Source organism: Semicossyphus pulcher, unplaced genomic scaffold (assembly GCF_022749685.1).
Source record: "Semicossyphus pulcher isolate SPU_LCO1_2020_fin unplaced genomic scaffold, fSemPul1.0.p SCAF_13, whole genome shotgun sequence".
Classification (NCBI taxonomy): Eukaryota; Metazoa; Chordata; class Actinopteri; order Labriformes; family Labridae; genus Semicossyphus; species Semicossyphus pulcher.
The window spans coordinates 11,953,473-11,977,395 of NW_027211637.1; the positions used below are offsets into that span (position 1 = coordinate 11,953,473).

Genomic DNA, 23,923 nt, shown 5'->3' on the forward strand with positions numbered 1-23,923 from the left:
AAATCATTCTGTAATGTTGCTTTGTGTCTTTGTGGAATGCAAAGACATTGACTGCAGAAACGACATGACCTACATCCTGCTAATTATATAATAATACCATTTAAACAAACTATGAGCAGGGTCAACGTATTTTGGGAGCAACCAGAAGCCGCTTGTTTGAATTTGAACAGAAATGCGTCCTAGCTTCATCTTTAAAAGGGAAATATCTGTAGCCCTCTGCATTATTTTCCAACATCGACCATTACAGAAAGTAGAACGGTTGCTCTTGAAGTCTTTTGGCGTTACATTAAATCCAGCGAGCGGTGACTGTACTGGGGGATCGCGCATGCGTAGTCGTAGCCCCGGAGCCGCAGAAGATCAGAGCTGGTAAGCCAAATTTCAGTTCCAAATGGATCTCTTCAGCCACCAATTTTTCAAATGAATAATCAAATTTTTATCGTAACAGACACGGGCATATTTCAACCACATGCGTTTTAAATCCTGAGCACATTTTATTTGTCTTGAAGTAAAGCGTTTCATCGCTATGGGTAGTGTCATCCACAATGCTTTTCATTTTAAAAATACATTCTGATTGGTAACGCTTTATTAACTATATCGAGGTAAATACTTGTAATTACTAGATGTAGTCGCGCCGATGTTACAAAAACATCTAGCATGCATATCGTTGTTTTGAGGTAAAAATGTTTCTCATTCATTCTTAGGTGCTACTGGAATGGATGACAGGGTTGATTTTTTTTTTTTTTTTTTTTCAGCAAACAGGATTTTCACAGAATTTGAGACACTGCTTTTACACATTTTTTTTTTTGCCTGAAGGACTCCGATCCTCCGCCATTTTAACTGAAATGTATTTTGTGTGTGTGTATTTCGGAGCTGGTGCGTGAATATTGCATGGTTTTATTGGATGTAATGGGTGGCTGTTTAAAAGTCATACGGGGTCATGGTTGTTGATGGGGTAAGACATCTCTGCTTTGCCATTAATTTGTAAAATTGCACTTTTGAAAGTTAAATTTAATTTATTTTTGTCAAGTTGGGAGAAATCTCAAAGCCTTTCTCCTGTATTTTGACATTAGGCCTATTTAATTTCAATCCATAAATCTCGGAGGCACTTTTCGAAAAAATGGATAAATAACTATTGTCACCCAGCATCTTAACTTGTCTTGATTATTATTTCCTGAGGATTGAATGAATAACCTTACAATTAATTATATAAAATACCCAAAAAAATCATTGAGGCACATCAGAACATGGTGAAAAAATATTTAAATATCTGTTTTGTGCCTTTTTTAGGCAGGATATAAGAATGATCATTTTAAGTAATGTAAACATTTTTTTGGCCAGAAGTTCCAATTGGCATCAGACGGGGCTATCTGTTGTCCTTCATTTGAGTAGAAGAAAAATCCTTTCTGTTGAAAAAACCTAAGGAAGAGCGACTCAAACCTAACACAATGATAGTACTTTAAACCTGTTACGCAGGTAGTCCTTCGTACCACTGAGCAATGCTTTCTTTTCCCAAACTTTCCAGCACTCCGGAAAGGGACGCCGATATGAGTGCCAAAGTGAGCATGGAGGCTCCACCTAAAGAACCCGATCTCACCCCTTTGGACCCATCCACCTCATCTACCAGCGAGGCTGTCCTAATCTGTGGGAGTGAGGGTATGGCCAAGAATGCTCGACCCCAGCCCCACACAACAACAGCTTTCCTTCTGCCAGGTGAGCACTGGGCTGTGGGTGGCAGTCTGGCCACATGGGTTTAGAAAAAACATCCTTAAACTTGAGGATGTGGGTAGCCACTGTCTCAACAAGTGTTATCATCTTGTAAAAGGCACTGAACCTTACCGAGAATAGAGTATCACACTGAAGAGTGCAAGTACCGAAGCACCTAGTGAGCTGAATGGTTACAGAACACATCTGTCTTCTCTATGGCCTGTCCCATAAAGAAATAAATTGAAGAAAAGATAAGGTAACCTGAAGGTGAGCATCATGGTTTGCCAACACTAACAACTTTACGTTTATAGCCAAACTATTTAAATTTTTAGGGTGACACCTACATTTTTTAATGCCATTCTCTGGCATCTCCTAAAGTCTTAAGACATCCAAGTCATTACTTAGAGTCTTAATAGGGGACATATATAAATACATATCTGGGTTTATGTTTGGCAATTCAATACATTGTTTTGTCTCAGAAGCTGAAATAATTAGATTATAACTTTAAGTATTTAAAGCAGTGAAAAACTGCTACACATTTTCATTTTCCAGCTTCTCAAATGGCATTTCTTCTGTATATTTCACACCTGAAACAGAATATTTTTGTGTGTATTTGGTCAGACAAATCTAGATATTAGTGTAGTGATCAGCATTTTTCACGTTTTTTGTGACATGACAAAGACCAAATGATCAATCAAAACGATCTTCAGAAGAATCAATGATGAAAATAACTATTCGTTTTAGCCCTACCTGTCAACACTTCACATAAGAGACAATGGTTAGAGCAGCTGGTTGCTTTCTGCCCTCATATTTTTCTGTTGCGCAAGGCAATCATGTTTAGTACTATAACTAACAGTTTACCCTCTAACATGGCACACTGTGTATGTAATATTCAGTGCAGAGGGCATTGGTGGCTGTTTCCAATTACTGTATGCTTCACTGTTTATATAATAGAGGTACATTGATGTGAAAATGCCTTAGTTACATACCACCATTAAAATGTCATTGATCAGATGGTTCTGAGCCTATTTGCCTTTTTAAAATGGTCATACAATGTTGAACTGGAAACTAGAACTCCACTAATTTAACACTTCAAAGCTTGTTTACAGGTCAAATACTACAAATGGACAAAAGCTGTATAAAGCCTTTTGTGTTTCCAGAAGGGGCTGTGTGAAGTCTGATAAATTGCTACAAGTGATGACACATGATTCAAGGTTGGTAAGGGCAGTAGGCTACAAGTTTAATAGTGAAAAAAATCTAAGACTTAGAAAGAATAGAGCTCACCAGACCTGTGTGGCTCCTTATCTCTGCTTGAGACAAATGGCTAGAGGCTTTGTTAGCGACTACTAGCATAACACACCAGAATGACAAATCAAACTGTCAGCAGTCAAGTTGCTTCGTAAGTATTGTGGGCCTCAGTTTTTGACATAGAAAATTGATTTGTGGAATAATGATAATAATAAAAATAACCATCATAAGTCTGACAGTGCTACAGGTGTGAAATATAGTAGTTAATTGTAGTTTTACATTATGTATGTAGTGTAACTAGCAGAAAACACAGGTTCCTGTTAGTCAGACTAACATGTCAACAGAGTGCAACTCAGTTTTAATCAACATGTGATGTGGTAAACAATTTGTGCTCTCTTGGGTGAGCTCAGGCATAAAGGTAACAAATATGACTGTATCTCTATCCTCAGCTCCTGGCCATCAGAAGATAGAGGTGACACCAGCTGGAGACCCAAGTAAAGGAGTCAGGGCTAATGAGACAGCCGCACCCACCCTGACAGCACAGGTTGGCGGGGCTTGTAGCATTGTCCATGTCCTAGAGTGGAAGGAGGGTATGACCATCCTGCCCAGCAGCAACCTTAAGGTAAAGTGATGTTTCTGGTTTTAACATTTTTAGTAAAATAATACAATTTGTTGTTCCTCCAGTTATGCAGGCACACATGCTAAAGTGCACTCAAAGCATCTTATCCAGAGCAGATTTCAAGCCTTTGTTCTCTAGCTTGTTTTCTCCTAGAGTTTCATAGATTATCCTGGTAGCTCAAATTATAAAGTCTTATTGATCTTGTTCCTACAGCATTTAGAATAATTCACATCACTGGGCACATCTGTGCACAAGATTAACTGCAACAAGATACAACTAAAGACAAGGTGTACATCAGTCAAATGTCAGGAAATGGGCAAATGTTGATCATTTCACAGATTCCCCACAGAAAAACTTCAATTGTGGCTGTTGCTCAGAGGGTTGAGCTGGTCATCCATGAATTATAAAGCTCCTCCAGCCTGCAAGTCAAAGTCTCTTGATACTGAACCCCAAATTGCTTGCTTCGATATTCTGTGCCATCGGTGTGTGATTGTGTGTGTAAATAAGTTAAGCCCTTTTCACACATGCACTCTTGATACTTTCCTGACAATTTCAGGGGCATTTGACCCTGACATTACTACTGACAACTAATTCTGTCATGTGTATTTTTTATCTGTCAAAAATATCGTCATCATCGATCGACTACCTTACTGGACACTCCCATACCTGGAGCAGCATCTCCCACATGCTCATCAGAAAAACACAGACACACACACACACACACACACACACTGGTCCCTCCTGTAAATACACTGAATGAGGTGCGACGTCTTCTGTTAAATAGCCTACTAACCATCTTATTCTGTTTTTAAAGATTTTAAGTGCAGCTGTGTAGTTTCAGTTTCAGCCGGGTTTGATCGTTTTGACATGTAACAACAAGCCTCCTTCACGTGCAGCTCACCCACTGCTGTGAAAATGAGATTGCGGGTGAATAATTACAAAACGCGAGTTGTATTTTTTGGGTGACTCTGTAAAACGTGCAGGTCATGATGAATGTAAACAGAGGAGACGGATAGGGAGAGATCAAAGACTGTATATATAGACTCATGGAGAGAGATGCAGAGAGCTGCTGCGTGCAGGTACAGCACGTGAAGGTGTGTGGGGAGAAATAACTGAAGAGAAGCAAGGTGAGCAGATTAAAGGAGTTGTGTAAAGAAACACTAACATATGGTGGAGAAGAATGAAGCACAGTTAAAATGGTATTACGATATACCCTTCTTTAAATAGGGTAACGTTCACTGCAATAACCCCCTCCCTTCTCCCGTCACTCACTCGCAGTTAATGTTCCTGCGTATTTCCTGCTGCGTTCACACATGCAGCCCACCCAGGTAATGTCAGGAAATGTTCAGGAGTGCAGTGCATGTGTGAAAGGGGCTTGAGAATATCCTGATCAGCAGGTTAGAACCTTGCACAGAAGCCTTGGCACTCAATGTATGAATGATTCTATGAATGGGGTGAATGGCATGTAGTGTAAAGCATTTTGATTGGTCAGAATAATACACAATTCAGTAGGAATTGTGATGGACGTTTTCTTAACTTATATAGAGGGTGTGATAATGGAAATTATATATTACTTGAATTTGTTTTTGGAAACAACAGACAAAATTGGATGTTTTGCAATCAGCTCATCATTGCATGTCTCTCTCTCTCTCTGTCTCTCACACTCTCTCTCCCCCTCTGTGTGTGTGTGTGTATTGTAGTTCTGTGTGAGTGATGTGGGAACGCTGAGCACTCTGATCACCTCAGGGACCAGCAGCAGCACCACTGAACCAGCAGCCGGTACTTCTGGAAGATCCACTGACGCAGAAAGGTTTCCAGCAGGAAAGTTAGGTAGAGTCATGCTTACATTACGCCAACAACTGAACACAATATACTGCAGTGAAGAGACACATTTTGAATAGGCTTGCACAAGATTGAACCTGCTTCAGTCTAAATCAAGTACCATGCTTTGTTTTCAGGTGTACCACATGTTTTATATCAAACATTTAATCAGTAAAGATTTTGTATGACACACTGTACTTTCTGCTTTATTGTTGTTTAAAGTTGTTTCTGGGCATGCCTACTTGTAAGACCACTTGTATGTGTATTAAGCAGAGGTGAGCAATCATTACATCAGCAACAGCAGAAATTCCTCTAGTTTGTGAAAAGTCTGTGTGAAGTGAAGAGAGTCCATCTGCAACTTATCAAGCAGACATCACTCAGATGTTTTGAAAGTCAAAATACATACCGAAAATTAGTGCAGTAACAGCACTAACATGAATTCAATAAGCGAAATACAATCAATCAAGGCACAGCAGAGTTTTTTTTTTTAGATTTGTTCCTTTGACTTATATGTCAGATGTGTCGACTCCTGGCATCTCGATGAGAGGTGTGTCTGTGGAGCCAGAGATATTAATGCCAGTGAAACCTGAAGTCCAGGTTGGACCAGGACAACAGAACCATGATCCCAGAGCTCAGAGGACCTACACAGAGGAGCTCCGCAGAGAGCCCATCACTGACAAGTAAATTGGCAAAAACTTCCTTTCCTTTTTTTCTCACACATGAATCACAACATTAAGGCACATACATTATCACAATCAATACAAACACTTTTTCACTTTTTGTAATTATTGTTGACTCAGTCATGAACAGTATGTGTACCATTCTTCTATCCTGCCACACATTTGCTTCCATGTCATAACCCTATTGAATGTGTCATTTCAAAGTGTCGGTATTAGTTGCTGCATCTAGTCCCAGATGAATGAGTGTAGTCCAGTGTTTTCTTTGAACAATTAAAACAAAGGTATAAGTATCTTTTATTGGTAAGCTGTGAACTGTATGTATTTGTCACTTCTTTATTGGGATTTGAATTTCACTAACAAACCAACCAAACAGGAGCAACTGTATTTCAAAGTCTGATAGTAAACATTTTTAGAAAACATAATTGAAACTGAAAAACTTAGCAAAACCGTGCAGCACTGTAAAATGTTTTATCACTGTCCTCTTCTTCTGAGTGAATGTTTGGGGATGCAACCATACAATAGATTTGCCCTTTTTTTGACTAACTGGCTAGCTTACCTCAAGCTTATGCACCTGTTGATGATTTAAAGCAACAAGCCAAAATGTATGTCATACTGATAGAAAATGTATGCTGTATCTCTCCTCTATCCACTTCAGAAGAAGTGTCGGGGTAGAAAAGGTGCCAGCAGGTGGAAGAATCTCTTCCCTTAACCCTGATCACCTGAAACCCATGCGAAAGAGGAAAAGGAAGGAATACCTGAGTCCTTCTGAGGAAGACTCTGACATCGAAGGCACGGTGGGACATCATTGTCGTTCCATTTAAAACCCAGAGATAAACAAATTGTCACATAACTGATGATTTTAGATGGATGTTCAATACATTTTACATTAAGACTTTGTTTTAGGCAAAACAAGTTAATATAGGCCTTGCAAATTATACAAATTGTTTTTCTTACAAAAGTCTGTTCTAATTCAGTTCCCTTTCCCATTCCCTATTGTTCTTTTACTCTTAACTCTTGTGTAATTTCTATTTCATGTTTTTTTTAGGATGAGAAAATGGATGATACTAAAGGAGACATCAGACAAATCAGAGGAGGTTTGGACGATTTTTTCCCCCCTTATATTTGTTGTCTTATGCCATCTAATCTTTTCATTTTTTGTGATTCCTTCGTTCATTTTTTTCTGTGCAGTAGATCTGTTTTCTTTCCCTTGCTTCTTCCAAATACAAAGGAGGACACCTTACAATAGCTACTCATGTCTTAATAACATGACCTCAGAGTGATCGTCAAATTGAATCTCTGACACTATCAGAAATTGTTGGTTTTATTTAGTATAGGGCTGCTGATTTTTTTATAGTATTAAGTGATCCTGTAACTTCGTCCACCCCTGTATATATTTTCTGACCTATGAGTACTTTTCTTCAATTATTTTCCCGTTAGACAGGGTGGAGAAAGGGCTGAAAGTGCTTATATTCCGTAAATATATAATATTTGTATAAAAATTGAACTTTAATTTCAAAAGCAGTTTCTCTCCACCTTCCTGACTTCTTGGCTGTCTTCTGTTCATTAAATTCCTTTCCTCTCCCTGTCTCTTTTAGCTGGAGCTTGTATTGTAATACGTGCATATTGCAAAAATTAATCAACTAACTACTTTTGGTGTAGCTGTAGACAGTAAGACAGAGCAGTGGACATGGGCTCAGTATCTGGAGGAAAGAAAAGCTGTTGCTGCACCCAATAAGCTTTTCCAAGAGGTATGTTTGACTTTAATATTCACTGTTTATTCAGCCTGCGCTACAGCCACGAGGTTACCCAGTTTTTTTACTACCACTGCAGCTTTGCCTGTAAAACAGGCACAAATCTATGGCCCGAGTTAATAAAATTTGCAGCATTGTCCAGGAAGGAAATGTAAATTTACCTGGGATAATGTGATATAGACATTATTGTTTTTATTATGTTACAGAGTGTGATATTGATGAGTTCCTAGTGTAGTTTAATTTAAAAGTTATTCATTTTTCACAATTTGCTTCCATTTGTTGGGATGTGTTTTTTCCCGGAGAAAAAGAATAAAAAACACTAATTAGAATGAGAATGATAAAAACCCTGCAATTTCCACTTGTCTATTTGCTGTTCTCTTATCTTGTCTTTATTCTTGTCCTGATTAAAATTCCCCAAACTTCTTATCTCCTGTGTTCAGTCGCAGAGAGTGCCAACAGTAAAGAATGGCTTTAAACAGGGGATGAAGCTGGAAGGTATCGACCCGCAGCATCCATCTATGTACTTCGTCCTCACTGTGGCCGAGGTGAGCCAGATATCCATTAACATGATTGATGGATCTTAGTGGCAGGGCATATTATTAAGCATTAAACATCATTATTCACTCACTGATCATTTTGCATGAAGGAGGAGTTTAGCCTGTAGTTGCCTTCTCCAGCATGAGTATGTTTCTCTAATGTATCATGCCATCATCCAGGTATGTGGGTACCGGCTGCGACTCCATTTTGACGGCTACTCTGACTGTCATGACTTCTGGGTGAATGCCAACTCCCCAGACATCCACTCTGCAGGCTGGTGTGAGAGCACAGGACATAAACTGCACACTCCCAAAGGTCAGTGACCAAACGGCAAAAGGAGAATGACATACAAAATACCTGTACTTAACTTATCCTTAATCTTACCGTACCTCAACATTGTGGGAAGTACTCTCATTCACTTTCTCACATAGGGTTAAATGAGAAGTTGATTCCCATGTCTTAGCTTAGCATAAGACTCAGTCCACCAACCAGGGCCAAAACCTGAACCTGTATCATCATGATTGTTAAACCTGTTTTATAATAATAAAGGATTAAAAACTATGTATTGTGGTTTTTATGCACTAAACTATTTCTCGCCAGAATATATTAACATAGAAAGGAGGACGAGACTCCAGCAAGGCCATATTTCACAACTTGAACTAAACCTTTAAATGTTGAGCAGTATTCCCATAGATAAGTTTAATCTTCTCTGTGCATTTCTGTCTTTTCTGCAGGCTGTAAAGAGGAGGAGTTTACCTGGACCAACTACCTGAGAATGACTAAAGCACAAGTGGCTTCCAAAGAACTCTTTTCCAGTCCTGGGAGGGTAACTGCCAATATATGATATATGATAGTGATAATATTGACTAGCATTAATTCTTCTCAATGAGAAGCAGTTTATGAAAATCGTTTCTTTTATACAATTCACAACTCGCACATCTCTCAGATCACATTTTGACTTTATGTAGATAGTGATAGTAAGTTTAAGACCAAAAGTGCCAAAATGCAAAATTGTTATGACATTAATTAGATTAATAGCTGCTCCCTTCATTGCTGCATCAAAGTCAGGCCTGATGTCCTGTCAGATATTTTTTTTTAAATATTAATAATTATAGTTAGAACATTGTAGGCAAGCAAATGTTTAAAAAGTACTCTGTTTAACTGTTCTGTGTAACTTTCACATCATTTATGGCATGTCCACATCTCTGTCTGACTTAATTATGTGTACTCACTATGTAATTTATTTTGTTTTCTTTATAGATTGATTTGAAGTGCGGTTTTGAGATAGGAATGAAGCTGGAAGCCGTAGACCGTATGAATCCATCACTCATCTGTGTAGCAACCGTCACTGATGTGGTCGAGGACCGTTTCCTCGTTCATTTTGACAACTGGGATGACACATACGACTACTGGTGAGTAAATGTTGGATATGAATGGGCTTTGTGAAATGAATAAAGAAGTTTAAAAGTGGATACAGAGCAGCTATGAAAAAAGTGTGGTTCATGGTCAGACACATCTATCATTCTTGATGATTATGTTATTTATCTTTATATTTGTAAACATATTCACTCTTTTTTCAGTTCCCTTGTAATTATTTTGTTGTTTTTTTCTTCAATTTCTATTTGATTCAATTTGTGAGAGTTACTAAGAAAAAAAATCTGATTCATGACATATTCTCATGGAGCCGTTCTGTTTCATTTTTTTCTGACGGCCAGAGACAGTGCTTAGCTGTGGATATGATCAGGCTCGCTCAGACGCAGGTTGTGTATGTAATATCAACAGTCATGTTTATCTGAGATGACTTAGGAGGTACTGTATATAAGCCCACATCATCACAATAGATCGATCTCTCATTGAACCTTCGACTGAAGGTTTAGTATTAGAAATAATAGCCGTGTCCCACCTTGTAAGAAGCCTAAGAAAGTTGAATGTTGGACAGCTTATTGGGGAATGCAACCCGGTAGGTAGCCCACAGGCTCCGTACCCAACTACAGTAGTATGAGTATGCCCTGTCTGCAAGGTCCTTCTGAAGTCTGTTCTGTGTTAGACCGGCCTCGACAGGGAAAACTAAAGGCCATTTCTCTGACACAGGCTCCTCGCAGTTAGGACTGGATCCACTGTTAAGCCAGTTAAAATGGTTAACAAGACTATTTACTAATTGACATTAGGTCAATGTGCCCTTTTTTAGGCAATGTGTTACAAGGGCTGTCCTTATGATGCCAATGATAACGTGTTGAAAAGCAGGTGCGCGCTGTGGACATAGGTGAGGACAGTCAACGGAGGAGCAGCCCTCCTCCACGAAAAAAGTATCCAGAGCCCTATAGACAGAGAGTCACGTCAGTGGAGGTCTAATATGCTACATGATCCACCATTGCGATATCGCAAGTACCGTCACTCACTCAGTCTGTCAGTTACTCAGTCAGTCATTCACATACAGACCCATGTGTAGGGCTGACCCCGGCGTTCAGCCAAAAAATTAAATAAAAAGCTTTGAAAGACAACCAAATTTGCCTTCCATGTTACACCTCAGTGCTTCACACACAGGCCATACCTGGGTGGGCCATTCTGGAATATTGAAGGCAGACCAAGTATATTTTCCAACCAATTTTAGCATTTTTTGCATGAAACTGTATCAAAATAGAGCTTTATATATATATACATGTATATGTATATATATATACATCAATACCTGTGTTGTTGCCTGTAATTGTGCAACACAGTTACACAATTACAGGCAATATATAAAAAAAAATTAATTGTGTGGCAGAAAAAAAAAAATCTTGTACCATTTGAAAGGTGGGGTATCAAATCCTAAACTTGCTAAGGGCACCAAAATAGCAAGAGCTGGCCTAAGGTGTGGGTAATAACAGTGCTGAGGTTGGACTTGGTAGGTTATTTAGATAATTAAAAGCAGCTTTATGTAGGATCCCTGTTAATATCTCTGGGGATATAGCTGTACAAGATGCATCTTTTTCTTCATATCTTTGCGTGCAATTATTAATACTATGCTAATGTTTTTCTGTCCATAATAATAATTATCATGCAGATTTTTTGTTGTTTCTAGGTGAGTTCAAAATGTTATTTTCCACTCGGGTCCATGTTGCACTGATGATACAGGACAACAATCAAGAAAATTGTCCCATCAATGTGTTACTTGTTAGTCTGTATAACAAACTATGGCCCTGATCAAGGGAACCAAACTAATCTTTAGTGGAGCTGCATTAATCAAAATGTAGCCAATTAGGGGAAGAACAAACTGACGGACACTCATGACTTGATAAATTATATTAAGATGTCTATATTATCAAATTAGTTAAATGATCAAAATTACTTATTGACACATCCAGTAAGTACAGATAATCATTAATGTTAACTGTGGAGTTGTGTTTTGTTTACTTAATGAATGTAAGTTCAATATTTTTTCTCATTTGTTTGGTCTCAACCAATCCTCTTTTCCATGCTCTACTCTTTACTTGCTAGCTGCTAACAGTGTTTCTTTGATACAGTTTATTCTTATGTGGCATTCAGGATTCTTGTCACTGTTGAAAACATCTGCCTGCTGCTGCTGCTGCTGCTAAAAACAGGGTCAATAAGACTGAACCTGACAGTAAAGATATAAACCGCAAACAATAAGCTCAAAGATGCTAACCAGCTGCACATTTGCATTTGTCGTCATTTTAGTCATTGTTAGTATAAAGCTTTAAATGAGCATTAGTAATATCTGCAATAAAAGGCATTTCAAGCATCAAGGTAAGCAGCTCTAAAGCCTGTACATCTGAATCATTTATTGCAATGGCAATTCAGAAGTATATTCTTACAATGAAACTATCAAACTGCAACAATGCAGACATTTCTGAAATTTCATAAAGTAACGCTGGATGTTTTTGTTGTTTGTGAAATTCTTCAGGTGTGATTCAAGCAGTCCGTACATTCACCCTATTGGTTGGTGCCAGGAAAGGAACCTCCCATTAACACCACCCCAAGGTGACAAATGTGTTCCCTGTTAATCATTAATTTAATCATGTCCATAGTTATGTCAGTGGTCAAAACAGCCCTGCTCAGTTCTGCCTCTTTTGTTTCTTCTTTTTTTTTTTTTCAAGGGCATATGTACAGTCCACATTATAAATTATATATATTCATGTAATACCAAAAGCAAATATGTTATGGAACTTTAAATGATGTTTACAGCATGCACAAGATTCCCTTTTATTTAGCATAAACTACACAATTAGGAAGAATGTTGGGCAACCTGTGAGAGAACGAAGCAATAATGTGTAGGTGGAATGTAGGGGTGAATTTTTATGTTTGTATTGACACTGATGTTCTTTTCATTTCTTTTATTTTCTACATAAGATTATCCAGACCAGAGCCATTTTTCCTGGTCTCACTACATGGAAGAGACCGGATCCAGGGCAGTGGCAGATGATGCCTTTAAAGTGGTGAGAACACAGATTAATGAGATGGTTTGTTACAGCCCAAGTCATATCAATTTCTTAAAGTATATAATGAATGTCATCACATCTTGGGGATCTTAAAGAGAGCTGCAGTAGTAGCTGCAGTAGTATATTACTGATGTGCGGCTGATGGACACAGGCCCTTCATTGAGCTTTTTGCGCTGGCAGTGTCCACCACCTCAATTTCAGAGCGTTTCCCACCAGCGTTTACTGTTGCTAGCACACCAAAGTTGTATCCTGGAACTTCCAGTTCCCTTGGTAGTAACTGTAAAGTCTGTTTTAAATTGCTCTGTATGTTTGATATTTGCTTCGATGGACATTTTACATAGAAATCATAAAAATGATGAAAAGGAATCGTGTCCTGGCATTAGCAGCAGCTCTAGGCAAAGAAAGTGTACACTCAAAAACGATTAGCTTCTCCTCCGCCATTGTTGACAAAATTGATATCTGAAGTCCCGCCCCTTCTTCATTTTGATTGGTCGGTGAGGGACTAGTGACTATTGACGAGCTTGGCCGTGTTCCAAAAATTTAGCTATTTTCAACTAAGAGTACTGTTAGCGCAATGACAAAAAACAGCTGATGCTGAGGGCCTTTTTGCGCTGAGGACGCTGAGTGCTGAAAACGCTGAACTGCATTGGTTTTGTATAGGAAATAGGAACTGCCACCGCAAAAAACGCAGTTACTGGACACAGGCCCTTAAACACCCCAAGATGCTGATCATGAACCTTAGTTGCATGTCATTACCCATTTTCCACCCTAATTTCCTTGCATCGCTCTATGGTTAGATGTAATTACAGGACACCGACCCAAAAAAGAGTATTATAGAAGCATAGCAATGAAGTACTCGATTTTTAGCAGATATTAAAGCCAATGTATAATGGACAGTGTTTTTGACATATTCTTCTATTTAAATACACGTACAAGTTATTGTACTTAACATTCATCTTCTCCTGTCTTCAGCGTACAGCCCACAGCTTCCATCCTCAGATGAAACTGGAGGCCGTGGACAAAAGAAGTCCTGGTCTGATCAGAGTGGCCACAGTGGAGGAGGTCGACACTCATCGCATTAAGGTCATTGCTTTGTGTGGTTTTGGCTTGTATAGCTGAACAATTCAGTACTAAACATCTGACTTTATAAAGTTCTGGGGACATATTCATTAAGTACAAAGAGTTTCTCCTAGTGAAGAAAATTCTTAGAATCCCCTTAAAGTTAAGACTAGATCCTGGTAAAGGTAGAAGTTATTCATCAGGCATCTTAGCGCTTAAGATTAAAAAATTGTTAGGAGTAGTAGGGAGTACATTTAAGAGGCTTAAGAGTTTGTTAAGCAGAGGAGAAAATCAAGGAAAAACGGAAAGATCGGTAAATTAAATGCTACAGATTGGATCGTGCTGGGATCATGTTTTGGGTAGATCCCATTCGCCAATTGGACACTGGAAACAGTGCAGCAGTGATGACTTGGGTCTGTCGCTACTGTCAATCAGCAGGGTGATCACACAAACTGCTGTCACAGTCTCATATTGTGACTGTTGGTTTCCACTGGATGTCCACACCCTGCAGGCTCACTAAAGGGCAGTCATGGGTACAGAGGGCTTCCTCGGTGTTGTAGGTGTATTTGATGGGATGCACATTTGCATTATTGCACCATCAGAAAATAAAGTAGTGTTTGCTCATGAAAGCCGAGCATCTTCCCTCGTTAATTTTATTTAGATTAAGTACTAAAATTACCAGCATGGTAAATAAACATGAGCAAATAAATATACTCACTGTAACAGTACATGAAGGGGCTACTGCACAAGTGAGGATGTGTTTTCAAACATTTTGTAGGCTGTATACTTTAAAGTATGGCTTACAATTTATCAAACAGAGATGTTCATTACATAAAATAGTATTCATTATTACTCAGTGACAAGATTCTATGATTTGGTCAATCAATTTCACTGTCCTTTTATGCCCATTATCACTAAGGGAGCATGGTTATTTATGTATTTATTTAATCTTGATTAACCAATCACAGCTTTTGAATGAATATCATACTAGCAACAGGGTCAACCACGCCTTGTCACTAAGATAAAAGCTTCTGTCCCTTCCTTGCTCAGAGTTGCCCTGAGAAAGTTCCTTAATCACTCCTAAGCTAGGACTCCTTGCTAGAATATTTTAAGCTTTAGTTAGGAGCTCTCTGAGAGTATTCTCAGAATGTTTGTGAATACGGGCCCTGATCTTTTATATCTGTGATTTTTTTGAGGCTCCCCAAGGTTTATTACAGCTTCTAACAAGTGTCAGTTAGGGCGTGAATTAATGGTTTGGATGTGCATGTGATGTATATGTTAACCAACCATGGACCCATTATACAAGTGGAGTTGAGTGTGTGTACACATGCAGTATTTTTTATGTATTATAGCTCTATCTCTATTGCTCCTTCAGGTCCATTATGACGGCTGGAGTCATGTTTATGATGAATGGATGGACTCTGATCACCCTGACATTCACCCAGCCGGATGGTGTGAGGCAACTGGTCACCCTCTCAAAGTTCCCCCTCGGGATGCCAAAATACAGCAGCCACATGGTAGCAATCAACACTTTACTCTGTTATGCTATACAGTCAATGCGAAAGTCAAATTTTATGCAAAGCATGTGGTCCAGTCAAAAGCATTACTGATTAGTGAAAATACAGCTTCACAGTTTTATTTAAATTATTTAAGGCCAGCATTAAATCCGAAAAAAAATCAATTTTGTGCTATAACTTAGATCAATATAACACCTGCAAGGCTCCAGGATGTTTAAACCGTCAAAATGTTTTTAATAGATAAATCTAATTCCCATTTGAAATGATAAAAATGTCTAGACCATACTCTTTTTTTATATTATTTAGCGAGAGGCCTAACATGAATCCACTGTTAAGTGTCTAGTCATTATTACGTTCTTCTTGTTAATGTCATAATTAACACCTGGGCCTTTCCTACATATGAAAAGTTAAATTTGTGTCCTGTGAAACGGGCCTCTTGGCATTTACAACAATTCTTAGCTGTAGACATAAGCTCCTATATACTTCAGCATTGCAAGAGTGTTTGTGAAACATCACTTGTTTTGAGGGTGAGGGTTCATCACTCATTTTTTAAATGTTCGTAGGGGTGAGGGAGCCCCCTGTCACAGGCCAGTCCACCTATCCCTCCTCTGTTCCCTGTAAACCAATCAGCCACCCCAGAACCAACAAGTACAGCTTCCACAACAGGTCAGCACTGCATTTAACTCAATTAAATGCATGCTTTATTTACCAGGGCAACCAAATTACACACTGATGATTGACATCTTTTTGTAAATAATGAGATCTCTCTTAAAATATACTGGGGGCCCTTTTTCCGGAACAGGAAGTGTCCAACCCCTGGTTGTGATGGTTCAGGCCACGTGACTGGTCGTTTCACGGCTCATCATTGTATATCTGGCTGCCCATTGGCCGAGCGTAACCAGGGTCGGCTCAAGGCCGACCTGTCAGACTCAGAGTGCAAGAGAAACCTCTTCTTTGGACAGAGGACCAAGAAGACTCATTACCGTGGCAGGTAAAAGTGTGTGTGTGTGTCTGTGTGCGCGTGCATGTTTGTGTGTTATCACATTAACCTTTTCTTCTTTTTTCAGGATTGGCCGGCCTCCAAAATACAGAAAGAACCAGCAGAGAGACTACCAGAGTATGTTTTCTAAATGCAACAATATATTTGTACATTTTAATCTGCATCTTTTGGTGTCAGCCCCTCAAAATTGTGGCTCTACCCCTTGCTTTGAGGGCCTTTTTCAGTTTCAGTTTCAGTTTAAAGCTGTCACTTGCAGGGGTAAATGTTGTTTAAGTGTGTTCTGATCTTCTAGTAGTTCCTTCCTTCCTAATTATCAAGTTTAAAAATCATGTTATTATATAAATATTATTGAACGACTACCTGTAAATAATTGGTATAACATAATAATCTGACTGCATCAATGGAGTACAAGGTGGAATAATAGAGGGAAGAAAGCTCCTGATTTGTCCTTCTTGTGGCTGGCAGAAAGAAACATCTCTCCAAGGAGTAGAAGTAAAGCGACAGATAGAAAACCACACTTCGCAGGATATCAGTAACCCTGTCACTGAGGAAGGAAGGGGAAAGCACTGAAGGACGGGATGTAGATGATACCGAGGCCAGCCTGCCAGTCAGAGAGAGGAACTGTGGGCAAAAAGCTAGCATTAAATGGCCATGGGAAAATGAAAGGAAAGAATGGGAGACATGGATCTGTTAATGGTGTTAGATGGGCTTAAAGGAATGGCGGTAAATCAACAGGAAAAGATCGGCGACATAATTTATGCCTATGGTGCTGAAAGATTTGGAATTAATGATAGAAAGAGGGTGTTGAGATTGCAGCTATGTTGGCCCAGACGGCAGAAAGAAATACAAAATTAGTGAAGGAGAGGAGACAATTAAAGCAGTAGAGAAAGGCGACGGTAGATGAGAGAGAGGGAATAAATGTTTCGCAAGAAGAGCTAAGAAATCGGTAAGCAGTACTTACAAGGGCAGAACAAGGAAGAGAAAGGAGAGGGAACGAGTTAGGACAGCATGTGCAGTGCAGACCACACCACAGGAATCCCAGGTTTTGCAGGGTATATAGAACACACTAGCATGACATGGCACTGATTCAGGCAGCTTAGATAGAGAAAAGATATTTACATGTGGTATTTTTAGATCTTGCGAATGTGTTTGGTTCAGTACTGCACAGCTTTATCTAGAGCTAGCTTTTTGACTTCTTTAGAGTGCCTGGGGTGATTGTAAACTTGGTGAAAGCATACTTTTAAGATATAAGAATGTGTATTAAAGTACTATAGGTTTCACAACAGATTGGCAGAGACTAGTAATAGGCATTATGGCAGGATGGAATATTTCCTCACTAGCATTCTCAATGGCAGTGGAAGCAATTGTGTAAGCTTCAAAATGGGCGGGGAGAGTCGGCGGGACGGGATGCACCCCCCACAAATTAGGACCTAAATGGATAACTTGACACTGGTGCCCAGGTAAACCTGTGTGAAACAAAGCAGGTCTCAAAGAAAATAGGAAGTTAGTAGCGTAGCAGGTATCTGATGAGGAAGTCAAAAGTTGTACAAAGGCTGTGGCTCAGAGACAGTTGATGAACTGGGAAAGTGTCGAGAAGAGGAAGCTTAGCCGGAGGGACAAAGCAGTTAAACCAAGTCGGTGGATTTGGATGAGGAGAAATAATGTCAGCTGGGGGGCAAAATAGTGGAGTTTTCAACATAGATGAAAGTGTCTTTGTGCACAAAGATGTTCTGCGTGTGGGTATGATGGCCGGTGAGAGCCAGCAAGAAGGGGGTTGGTTCTGGAATGCTGAAGCTAGGCAGTGGGAGGGGTTTCTTCACAGAGCGCTTATCCTTTGCATTAGGGTGTAAATATCTTGTGTTCAATTCAATTGTTGATAATATGCACAATATTAATCTCTAAAGGAATAGTACAGTATCTCTTGTTGTAAACTAATAAAGTTTCAACATGTGTCTGTGACAGTGTAGGGCGTTCTCAATAAAGGAGTTTTGTTGAGGGAACTTGCCTAAAATGACGGAAACACAGACTCATGTCTTTCCAAAGAAGACACATTTTTTCAATATTCCTTGACATGAAAATGCTTGGAAAATTGAATGAATAATTTAGGATATCAAACCTCAAGTTGTAAGCCTTTTGAACGACAGGTTCAGACGTAAACCCTGTTTCATTTAAGTGTAGAAAACCCACACCACATCAACTATGTGTCAAGATTTCTGCCTTAAATTAATCCAAGTGGCAGTTTTAATCTGAAATATTTGTCCAAGTCATCATAGATCAACAGCAGTTAAATCCAGGCATGTTTGTTTCTACTCCTTTGTCTTCAGATCTGTCCTCAGAGGGTATGTATCCCTCACTATTCATGTCAGCTTTAAACAGTCAGTCAGACAGGACCCTGTCTCTGTGCTGGGAGCAGCACTGTAAGCTGCTGCCTGGCGTTCAGGGCATTCACGCTAGCCAGGTGGCGGGATGGGGCATTGAAGAGGTAGGTTAATCCTATCGTTAACCTACATATAACTATTTTATTTCAATGGCTTTTTGGAATTTTCGTATAATTTTGATTGCCTTTACTGTAATGTCTTTGTCCAATAGGTCTTCAGGTTTGTCCAGAATCTAATTGGCTGTGAAGAACAGGCTCGTCTCTTCAAAGAAGAGGTGAGACCATAAAGTTTCCATGAAAAAAATATTGGGGTAATTTCAACATTCGCATATTCAAATGTAGAGAGAACTTTGCAGGCTGTACTGCCATATTACACTGTAGATGTGAGAAAAATTAAAACAACAGTCTGTACATTTTTCTGTGGAGAGCATCCTATTGTTTGCCAGTGTTTAACCTCTTTGCTGATGACATCCTCCTGTTTTTGGGATGCATATGCATTGGATGTATATAATACTTATCTGTTTGCTGACTATGTCCTGTATGTGAGTAAGTAGGGTTTTCTGATGAAAATTACAGACATATCTTGTCACCCTTTGGAGAACCCCAACTCTATGTTAGGAACCACTGGACAAAACTACCTTACTGGATATCTCAACAGTAAAATGCTATATGCATTTATAATACAATGACATAGTACGAGTGCATTTGCTTTTGATATTTTAACATACTGTGAGGAGTGTTTGACTTGTTATTAAACATACTTAATTTAATACTGATAAAAATACTTTTTCTGACCTACAAAAGCAAAGCAGTATATGATACCTTACTGTCACCGCTGCCAGTGTGGTCAGATGTGGTCAGACAAATTGATTTTCAACCCTCAAACTGAAAGAGCCTTTGATTACATTTGCACCAGCAGTTTCACACTAAGCAGTAGGTTAAGAAGTAGGACAAGATTTTTCTATAAGAAGTCAGCAAAGAGATAAGATGTGCTGTTTTGTCAACAGGGGTGCAAAAGGCAACACAAATTTAAATTTAATCTCAGCTGCTTTAATGAGATTTTGCTGATATTACTTTAAAATACAAATGCAGTACTTATATTCGAGCATAACACTCAAATACTACTAACTATATGACTACTGAGTTCAATTTAGATTATTTTGGGCATAATCTGCAGGGCCGCTGTATTGTATTTCATTGTATAAAATATTTCTGTTACTTTATCCAACCCCTATGACCCCATGGCAGTGTTGTAGTCGCGTCACCAAACCTCAAGTCTGAGTCGAGTCTCAAATCCCCAGTGTTCAAGTCAGAGTCGAGTCTCAAGTCCCCAGTGTTCAAGTCTGAGTCGAGTCTCAAGTCCCCAGTGTTCAAGTCTGAGTCAAGCCCAAGTCACCAAAGAAGAATACGCGTCCAGTCCAAGTCGAGTCCCCATTACCTGAGTCCCAGTCCTCCAGGTTTAATTTAATATAAAACTAACTGAGCTTTAACTCTCTATCATCTGTGAGTCCTCATGTTTGTACTGTACCCAGGTCTTGGAGGGTGTGATATTGTTAAACCCGGAGCCAAATGATCACTAAATTATTATAAAGGATGTTGAGCAGTGCAGCTTTAAAAGTGATTTCTTTATTGCGTTGTATTGATGTATGAATGATTGATGTATTTACTGTCAAAGAGAAACTGTTTACAGCGATTGCAAATGTTTCCACGTGTGCAATAATGTCACTGCAGCAAATACCATGGGACATTTAAGCAACAAAACTTAAAACTGTTTTTAACTTTTATATATTGACAGGACAGAGGAAACTCTCCAAAGAGAACTGAATAAACTTTTAGCATCTAAATTATAACTTTGAAGACAACTCTGATGGAGCTCAGGATTTATAACTTTCACAAACATATCTACAATTTTACAGTGTGACAGTAACGGTGCATTCAACTTTGGTTTAAGTAAACAGATATTCTTTTTGTGCACTTGCACTCAAAAAGTATCCCGGTGGCTTTCTGACATTTGCTGTAAAATCTTTAAAAGCAAAACGCACGGCACCTCTTTAGGATTTGATTGATTGATTGATTAATTTAGGCATAGCCTACTGCTAGGAACTGTTGCTGAACAAGACGGCGAGTGAACGCACATGCAGGTGAACACGTGTCAGCTCTTGCTTGAAACGGAATAAGTTATTATTAAAAACAATACCAAACATCAGTTAATAAGTCTGAGTCCTCCTCTCCATCTTCCGAGTCCGAATGCCGTCAATGCACGAGTCAGAGTCCAAGCCAGAGTCATCAGTGCTCGAGTCAAAGTCGAGTCACGAATCCTAAAAATCTAACTCGAGTTCAAATTCTGGACTCAAGTACTACAACACTGACCCATGACATGCAATATAAACCTTTTTTGACCTGTTACCTCAATGTCTAGTTACGTCATCCCTGTTGTGTCTGGATCTACCTAGATGATTGACGGGGAAGCCTTCCTGCTACTGACCCAGACCGACATTGTGAAGATCATGAGCATCAAGCTAGGCCCTGCCCTTAAGATCTCCAATGCCATTCTCATGTTCAAGAGCACAGATGAGGGACTCAAGTGATCTCACCCTCACTCACCATGGGCATTGAGCAGCCAATCATCATGTGCCAAATTCTTTCTGTTGCAGGGAAATGACCCTGACTCCTTTTTTCATGTGTTCGGTGTCCTGTACCCATCAGAGAGAAGGAGGTCGGAGAGGGGCAGAGAGATCAGATAAGGGTTAGGGAAATATAAGAGAGGTTGGAAGAAGAAGGCTTAAATGTCTTATTTGTCATATAGATAAGATGAGGTTGATTAATGTGAGGTTGAACATCAGAAGTTTTAGGAGTTTGATGGTTTTTTACAGCCAATAACTGTGGTTCCATCTGAGTATGATCAATGCTAAACATGTCAACGTCTCCTCTGCCAATCTGTGGTCAATTAGCAATACCTTGTTTAAGTATGTATCCAACATGCAGTTTGCATATTAAAAGCCAAGTTAGAAATTAGCAAGTAAAATATATAACATATTTGCAAAAAAGGGATCCATACTCACCTCAGGTGTTATGGGTTCTATTTTAATTAAGACTATGTGCACTGAAGGCTGCTGGAAACAGATTTAACATATCTGTTTCACTATCTGCTGCTGGGTCTCCTTCTGAAGACCTGGCATTCTTGATCAGCCACAGCTATACAGGTGAAACAGTTACTATTTACTGTTCTACTTCCTGGATTACAATTGTTCCCATTGATGCAAGCCTTAACACAGGTCAGTTTAAACCCATCATGCAAAGGTGGACTTGAGATATGTTTTGGAAAAGAGTTTACAAATGAAGTGAATTTCACTAGTATCATATCCAGATTCCGACTAATTATCAATTTAAAAGCCCCTGACATCATAGGTGAATGTGAAATAATAGATTCACCATTAGGATCTGATGAAAATATAAGGGTTATCTATAAGGGAAGAGATGGGGAGGACTGTTGGCTGCGAGATATGTGGCCAAAAAGCAAGATAGGGGAGTGTGATGCAGTGGACTAAGCTGGTCAGTGAGGCTGCGACAAGCTTCACATTTTGTGCAATAAAATAGTTGAGACAGAAGCACTGTATTTGGTAAGGCCTAACATTACAGCTCCTTTATGTTATTTGATTATTTCTAAACCTGTAACAGCTTAAAATGAAAATTCTGTAAATATACTGCTTGTTCAGACTGTTTGAGAAAGGTATGGGACTTTTTTTCTCACTGGACCGTTAATGTGATTCAAGTGATGCAGGAGCTGTAATGCACAATGTTACCGTCTTATGTAGAACTTGAGTCAGAGAACAGAAACAAAGCAATGTTTGAGTTTTTATATCTATATGCAGAAGATCGTAAAGTTTTATTTTTCAAATCTTAATAGATAAAAAGGAAAATGTACTTTGGCATTTTAGCACAACTGTAAGACCAAAATAGATTTTACACAATGATTTTCTCCCCTTTGGTCGCTAGAGGGTGCAAAAATCCAAATGTTAGCACTATAAACATGGATTTGGTATTCAGTGGAAGGAATTCTTTGCTGTTCATGTCACGGGAACTCCGGAACGTGTTCGTCAAAATGTTTACATTTTATGTCAAAATTGGTTAAAAAGTACTGTATGGGTTTGCTATTGTGATATGAAAGTTATTTACTGGACTGTTCAAGGGCTTTTGGAATCTTACCTCTTTGTGTGTCTCTCTGGTGGGATATGTGTGTTTGTGTGGGTGCGTGAGTGTGTGTATGTGTCAAGATAATCTCGGGTCATTCAATCCATATGAATTATTAAACGTCCAAAGCTGTCTTGTCTGATTTAAGCCACTGCCCCTTGTCTTATTTAAGGGATCAGACACATACTGCATTTCCTGTCCTTGTGCAGATGTGTTTTGAGTGTTGTACTATTGACTATAAACTTACTTTGCTTACATCACATTCCCCTATTGTGAATATTGTCGTCAACAGATGGCTGTGGTGGTGAAAGCTCCTGTCTCGCCCTTTCTGCTCCCACTGCTTATCTTATTGTTCCACTACAGAGGTCAGAAAAGAAAGTGTAGGTGATAGCACACCTGCGTGCAGCAAAATGAAAGTGCTCAATTGAATGTTTGATGGTTAATATTTCATAAAAGAAGCAACAGTCAGTGTTCAGGTCATAATTCTTATCCTTTGGAAAGAAAATGCTATGTCAATTTTGTTATACCACAACTAGTTTGAAAGCCATTTTTGATCAATATAACCTAGACAAGTGTGATATTAAAACCTGTAATATCCAAACAGGTCACACACAGTCTGAGATAACAAAAAAATAATATTTGGATATCCAAGGATTCTTTTACATGATGCTGCTTATTGAGAGGGTGGGTATTCACCTCTACCTTCCCTTATATTTGACGTTAATGATATACAGCATATGATATGTCTGTTGTTGTGCCTCAGAAAGAAAAAGAAGAAACATAAATTAAACCAGCCTATTAACTAATAGCTATGGCTTGTATAAGAACTGTTGACAGCTAGCACCTGAAGTTTCAGGCTTTCTTTGGGATAAATCAAGACATGGCTAGCCTGTAGCCTTGTCCTATGAATGAAGGCAGTTCATATAGCCCACAAAACAGGTAGCCGATCATGCCTAATATCATATGTCAGATAATAA

At 39.0% G+C, this 23,923-nt stretch overlaps 1 protein-coding gene across 3 annotated transcripts; it reads left to right on the top strand.

Annotated features, from left to right (window-relative positions):
* The first annotated feature begins 340 nt into the window (after window positions 1-340).
* On the top strand, window positions 341-23,203 carry l3mbtl1 (L3MBTL histone methyl-lysine binding protein 1). 3 transcript variants are annotated; one of them, XM_069660566.1, is made up of 22 exons: window positions 341-366; window positions 1,523-1,710; window positions 3,402-3,574; window positions 5,272-5,401; window positions 5,910-6,072; window positions 6,728-6,866; window positions 7,118-7,166; window positions 7,732-7,820; window positions 8,264-8,368; window positions 8,540-8,675; window positions 9,095-9,186; window positions 9,621-9,772; window positions 12,268-12,344; window positions 12,714-12,799; window positions 13,775-13,885; window positions 15,237-15,378; window positions 15,942-16,044; window positions 16,181-16,369; window positions 16,446-16,495; window positions 18,703-18,860; window positions 18,968-19,030; window positions 21,209-23,203. In XM_069660566.1, exons 2-22 carry the CDS (start codon window positions 1,545-1,547, stop codon window positions 21,341-21,343), a joined length of 2,508 nt encoding a protein of 835 aa, XP_069516667.1. In that variant the 5' UTR covers window positions 341-366; window positions 1,523-1,544; the 3' UTR covers window positions 21,344-23,203. The 3 variants fall into 3 exon arrangements, with proteins under 3 accessions (XP_069516667.1, XP_069516671.1, XP_069516670.1); XM_069660570.1 differs by having other exon boundaries at window positions 18,703-18,717; window positions 21,209-21,292; XM_069660569.1 differs by lacking the exon at window positions 341-366 and adding an exon at window positions 2,865-2,918 and having other exon boundaries at window positions 1,681-1,710.
* The last annotated feature ends 720 nt before the right edge of the window (window positions 23,204-23,923 follow it).